General features: G+C 39.6%; 1 protein-coding gene across 3 annotated transcripts in view; it reads left to right on the top strand.

Moving 5' to 3' along the window:
• MYO1D (myosin ID) overlaps window positions 1-6,696 on the top strand; it is a 362,631-nt gene that overhangs the window by 256,640 nt on the left and 99,295 nt on the right. The window contains exon 22 of one of the 3 annotated variants that reach the window (XM_037743342.1): window positions 3,442-3,572. The exons of the other annotated variants lie outside the window; for them this stretch is intronic. Coding sequence (XP_037599270.1) covers window positions 3,442-3,523 — 82 coding nt within the window. The 3' untranslated portion in view covers window positions 3,524-3,572. Of the gene's footprint in view, window positions 1-3,441; window positions 3,573-6,696 lie in introns of those variants that run through there. 3 annotated transcript variants of the gene reach the window in all.

Here is a 6,696-nt window from a genome sequence, read left to right as displayed (position 1 = left end):
AAAAAAAAAAAAAAAAGAAAAGAAAAGAAGGCATCTCCATAACGTAAAAGTACAAGGTGAAGCAGCAAGTGATGATGGAGAAGCTGTGACAAGTTATTCAGAAGATCCAGCTAAGATAATTGATTAAGGTGACTACACTAAACGACAGATTTTCAATGTGGACAAAATAGTCTTACACTGGAAGAAGATGCCATCTAGGACTTTCATAGCTAGAGAGGAGAAGGTCAATGCCTAGCTTCAAAGCACAGGCTGACTCTTTTGTTAGGAGCTAATGCAGCTAGTGACTTTAAGTTGAAGCCAGTGCTCACTGACTGTTCCAAAAATCCCAGAGCTCTTAAAATTACACAAAATCTACTCTGCCTGTGCTCTATAAATGAAACACAAGGCCTGCATGATAGCACATCTGTTTATAGCGTAGTTTGCTGAATGGTTTAAGCCCACTGTTGAGACCTGCTGCTCAGAGAAAAAAAAAAAAAGATTTCTTTCAAAACATCACCACTCACTGACAATGCATCTAGTTATCCAAGAGCACTGATGGAAATGTACAAGGTGATTCATCTTGTTCCCATGCCTGCAAACACAACATCTATTGTGCAGCCCATGGATAAAGGAATAATTTCGACTTTTAAGCCAGTTGTTTAAGAAATACATTTAATGGTCAGGCACAGTGGCTCATGCCTGTAATCCCAGCACTTTGGGAGGCTGAGGTAGGCTGATCACCTGAGTTCGGGAGTTCAAAACCAGCCTGGCCAACATGATGAAACCCCATCTCTACTAAAAATACAAAATTTAGCCCAGTGTGGTGGTGTGCATCCATGATCCCAGCTACTTGGGAGGCTGAGATAGGAGAATCGCTTGAACCCGGGAGGCGGAGGTTGCAGTGAGCCAAGATTGCACCACTGCATTCCATGTTGGTCAATACAGCAAGACTCTATCTCAAATAAACAAAAAGAAAAAGAAAAAAACATTTCATGAGGCCACAGCTGCCATAAATAGTGATTCCTCTAATGGATCTGGGCAAAGTACATTGAAAACCTTCTGGAAAGGATTCACCATTCTAGATGCCACTAAGAACATTTGTGATTCATGGAAGTAGGTCAAAATAGCAACACTAACAGAAGTTTGGAAAAATTTGATTCCAGCTCTCATGGATGACTTTGAGGAGTTCAAGACTTCATTGGAAGAAGTTATTGCAGATGTAGAAATAGCAAGAGAACTTGAATTGGAAGTAGAGCCTAAAGATGTGACTGAATAGCTATAATCTCATGATAAAACTTGAATGGATGAGGAGTAGCTTCTATGGAAGAGCAAAGAAAGTGGTTTCTTAAGATGGAATCTACACCTGATGAAGATGCTGTTAATGTTGAAATGATAACAAAGCATCTAAATTATTATATAAACTTCGTTGACAAAGCAGTGACAGGATTTGAGAGGATTGACTCCAATTTTGAAAGACATCCTATTATGGGTAAAAGGCTCTCAAGCATCCTCCAATGCTATAGAGAAATCTTTCATGAAAGCAAGAGTCAATCAGTGTGGCAAACTTCATGGTTATCTATTTAAAGAAATTGCCACAGCCACCCCAGCCATCAGCAGCCACCACCCTGATCAGTGAGCAGCCATCAACATCAAGACAAGACCCTCCAACAGCAAAAAAGGTTACAACTCACTGAAGACTCAGATGATCATTAGCATTTTTAGCATGTTTTATTCTTCTTTAATATCTGCTTAATTAAAGGAGCATTCTCAGTGGATTTAACTGAACATTTGACTGACTTCGCTGTTATAGTTTACGTATGTTCTTTTTAACTCACACTTTCATTATTATTTTTAATTCAAGTATATACATTATTTAGACATGATGCTATTGCACACTTAATAGACTACAGTGTAATGTAAACATAACTTTTATGTGCCCTGGCAAACCAAAAAAAATTGTGTGACTTGTTTTATTGTGACATTCACTTTATTGCAGTGGTCTGCAACTGAACCCAAAACGTCTCCAGGTTATAGTTGTACATTCCAAAAGGTGACATAAAGAATATATAACAACCAGTATGGCTCAAGCACAAACCAGTCAGAACAGACACCATCCAGAAACACCTGATACCAGCAAGTCCAGGCTGTATTCCACAAATCAAAAATTCCACCATAGGGTGGGGAGACCCAAAGTCAAATACATTTAGGATATGCTAATGAAGTCAAATACGTTTCTTTTATTTCTTTTTTGAAACAGAGTCTTGCTGTGTTACCCAGGCTGGAGTACAGTGGTGCAGTCTCGGCCCACTGTAACCTCTGCCTCGTGGGTTCAAGCAATTCTCGTGCCTCAGCTTCCTGAGTAGCTGGAATTACAGGCATGTCCCACCACACTCAGCTAATTTTGGTGTTTTTAGTAGAGATGGGATTTGGCCATGTTGGCCAGGCTGGTCTCAAGCAATCTACCCGCCCCAGCCCCCTGAAAATGCTGGGATTACAAGCATGAGCCACCATGCCTGGCCCTAACAGGTTTCTTTACTGCAGTACTTCTCAGTCATTAATATGCTTTTGTTCATTTTAAATGCAACCAATACAAGAATAATAGAATTCTATATATTGATGTAAAACCATTTCCAAATAAGTAGGAAATAAGGGCAAAGTACAGAATGGTGTGTGTCCTGTACCACCATTTGTGTAAAGAAGTTGAAACAAGAGATATCCTTTTTTTTAATTTTGAGACAGAGTCTCGCTCTGTCACCCAGGCTGGAGTGCCGTGGTACCATCTCAACTCACTGCAACTTCCGCCTCCCGGGTTCAAGCAATTCTCCTGCCTCAGCCTCCCAAGTAGCTGGGGCTACAGGCACCTACCACTACGCCCAGCTAATTTTTGTATTTTTAGTAGAAACGGACGGGGTTTCACCATTTTCGCCAGGCTGGTCTCAAATTCCTGACCTCAGGTGATCCACCCACCTTGGCCTCCCAAAGTGCTGGGATTACAGGTGCCTGGCAAGAAGTTGAACCAAAAGTTATCCATATCTATTACTAGATAACTATAAGTAGATATAGCTCTATCCATATAGATAGACATATAGATATCTCCTTACAGCTTTTTTTTTTTTACAAAAATAGTGATATGCTACACATACCATCTGTACTTTGCCATTTTCCCCTACTAAACAATGTATAGATATAGGTACAGATAGATATGTACACACACATATGGTTATGTATAATATAGACTATATCTGGAAAGATATTTAGGAAATGTATGTGTTTGAGAGAACTAAGACACTTCAGTACGGGGAGAAAGAAGTAGGAGGAAGATTTATTTGTTTTTCATGGTAAACCTTCTGTGACCAATATATGTGTTACTGACCTAAAATTTTTTCATTTTAATAATAAATGGCAGCTAGTTTTTAAGCATAGGTGGCTCTGAATTCATTATTCTTTTCCTTTCCTGCCTAGAAAAGTAGAAAAGAACAGAAGAACTGTCCAAGTGAACAGTCTCTCACAGCATTTCAATATCTTGAAACAATTCCAAGTATAGCCTCTTGGAATATTATCTTCTGTATGGCCTTGTATATATCACATGTGCCTAAGGTGAGGTTTCTTTTTCTGTGGTTGCAGTGCCAGTGGTTTACAGAGGTTATGAGTGTGGCTCACTTTTGGTTTGCGTTTCATTCTCAGCAGCAGCTACCTGCTGGTCCTGAGCTTTTCGGCCCACTGCTAAACAGATGGTCTTACGTTGGCTGCCCTAACTATGAAGTCACCAGAAACTCTGCAGTATTAAGCTGTCAAAGGACCCATCTGCCCTAAGCAGCTGTCCAGGCATTTGCCTGTCTGGATGCTGGAAACCTCAGTATAACTCCAATTGCAAGCATTTAAATTTCTTTTTATTTCCTGTTCTCTTTCTGTGGTTGAAAGCCAGAAATCAGTGCCATCTGCTTCTTGTTCTTTAATATCTGCTTAATTAAAGAAGTACTGTTACTGGATTTAACTGAACATTCGACCAGCTTCTCAGTTGTAGTTTGTGTATATTCTTTTTAGCTCACACTTAGAGCCATGGGGAGACTCATACCGATAAGCAGGCTATCAGTTGGTAGCTGCACATTGCTGTCCCTGTGAGGCAGTACAGGTCAGGGGCCAGGGGAGGTGAGGTCCCATGACAAGAGGTGAAGGAAACAGAGGATGGGGCCACCTCCCAAAGGTCTCAGTGCCCGGCAGTCTCTGCCCAGCACGGCTGCTGCTCACGCCTTCTGCTGCTCCTGTGGTGAGGCCCCTGCTCCTCCCCTACAACCCTAAATGCCCATGGCCCTTGATCTGTGTTTCCAGACTGCCCTCTTTGAATGCCTGGCCACTCATTTTAATAGTTTATATTCCATAAGCAAAATAAAGGTAGTTGGAAATCATGTCGATTGCCAGCTGTGGAGGACTGGTTGATTAAATTTTGGTCCATCAAATTTAGGATATTTGAGCTATTTAAAATGATAATTATTGAAGGCACCTGATTTATGGGGGCCAGAAAAGGGAGTGGCCACAATTCACTCTCCTGTGACTTCTGATAGAAATACACTTGAAAACACAGAAAGCAATGCCACCTTTCCACAGTACTGGAAACTAGAAATATGACTCAATCCTGGACCTGCCGAGAGGGGCATCCTTCACCCCTGCTCATATGTTGCCTCACCAGGTCTTCCCTGACCATCCTATGGAGAATAGCAATTCAGCCTGTCCCCATACTGCGCTTAATATTTCCCCTTGGCTGTCAGCTCCACCTGATATGCTCTATCTTTACCTCTGTATTGTATATATTCCAACTGGAATATAAGCTTCATGTGAGCAGAGACTTTATTTGTATTGTTCACTGCTGTTTCCCTAATGCCCAGAACAGTGCCTGGCATGCAGAAGTTTCCCTGTAAATAACAGTCGAATACCCATTGTTAAACAGAGAATTGCTGACTGTTAGGTCCCACTTACAGTAGAGCGCCTCTAGCCCTTCCTACTGATAGGTGCACCTTGCCCACCAGGAGATGGTAACTCAGTCCTCCTCCTGTATGAAAGAAAGGAAAAATCCTTCTAATAGTTTCCTTCCCTTTATGAATACCTCTTTCTTTTTTTAAAGTTATTTTTCTTATTGACAGAATGATTATACATATTTATGGGGTACAGTGATATTTTGATACCTGTGTACAAGGTATAATGATCAAATCAAGGTAATTAGCATATCTATCACCTCAGATATTTATCATTTCTTTTTGTTAGGAACATTGAAAACCCTCTCTTCTAGCTATTTGAAAATATGCAATAAATTGTTAATTGTGACCAATTATAGATAGAATTACAGATATGGGATTCTATAGTCACCCTACAGTGCTAGAGAACACTAGAACTCATTTCTCCTATCTAGCTGTAATTTTATATCCATTAACCAACCTCTGGCTATCCCTGCCCCTTGCCAGCCCTCGCACCACTATATGAGTGTCTGTTTTCTTGAATGATTCCAGGATTACAGCTCTAAGCAATGTAATGCATGTGGGATAGAAGGGAGGAGGCTTTTCAAGATATTAAATCAGCAACTGAAAGGGCTGTGTGCTGGAAGAGCCATGGGTATGTTGTATGCTGGGGGCTGCAGCTTTCCATTCACTTTTCTTTAGCCACTATAGAACTAGAAATAATTTCAGACTCTCCTTATCAGTTAGCTGACAAGGAAACAGGATATAGGAATTCCTACTCAGATCAGCAGTTTCATAATAAGTAGAAGACTCTGAAACCACAACTAGAGTCTGTGCACACAAGCCAGCTCTCCAGCTTAAAAAGTGAGAAATGAGTTTGGCTACAAACAGGTGGGCTAGAAGAAGGAGCCCTGAAAAATCCATATGCCCCTTTATGTAAGAACACCAGAACTGAATAGATGTCTCCTTAGTTGGGAGGCCTGTAAAGGAAGATATTAACAGTAAGAGAGATATCGATATTATAAGACTTAAAAGAAAAAGCCAATTTCTGAAAAGGCCTATAACTGAAAATTTATATTATGGAAACCATCTGCTTATACTCTGAATAAAATTCAAGAAAGCATCAATTCTACATCAACAGGCCCAAGATTACATGGCAGACTGAGATGAAGGGGGTGCTGGCTGAGAAACAAACGAAAGTGTTCCATTATTTGAATGAAGTAAGGAAAGATATTTTAGAACGTAAATCAACATTAAAGTCTGAAAATGGCACAGCTGATATTGCAGAAAATAGAATTGATATGAAAGAAAAGTTTGAAGTCTCAATGTGCAGAATCTACTGTTAGAATGGGCAACATTTTATCTTTCTTAGCAATACACAAAATAAGGGTGCATCTTACAGCAAAGGCATCTTATATTCAATAAAATATGGTAATTTAAAATATACAAAAAGAAAATATGTATGTACTGAATGCACTTTTTCTGAAGCCCCAGAGACCCTACTTTGTTACCATGATGACCTTTTTTAATTTCAAGAATTTATATATATATATATATATATATGTGTGTGTATATATATATGTATATATATATAACTTTCCAGCTTAAAAGCTGAGAAATGATTTTGGCTACAAACAAATGGGCTGTAAGAAAGAGCCACAAAGAGTCCATATGCCCCTTTATGTAAGAACACCAGGACTGAATAGATGTCTCCTTTTAATATATATAACTCTTAATATCTATAACTCTCCTTTTTTTTTTTTTTTTT

The sequence above is a fragment of the Cebus imitator genome, unplaced genomic scaffold, assembly GCF_001604975.1.
Source record: "Cebus imitator isolate Cc_AM_T3 unplaced genomic scaffold, Cebus_imitator-1.0 Scaffold140, whole genome shotgun sequence".
Lineage (NCBI taxonomy): Eukaryota > Metazoa > Chordata > Mammalia > Primates > Cebidae > Cebus > Cebus imitator.
Note: the sequence above shows the minus strand (reverse complement) of the source record. Positions and strands in the feature narration are given on the sequence as shown.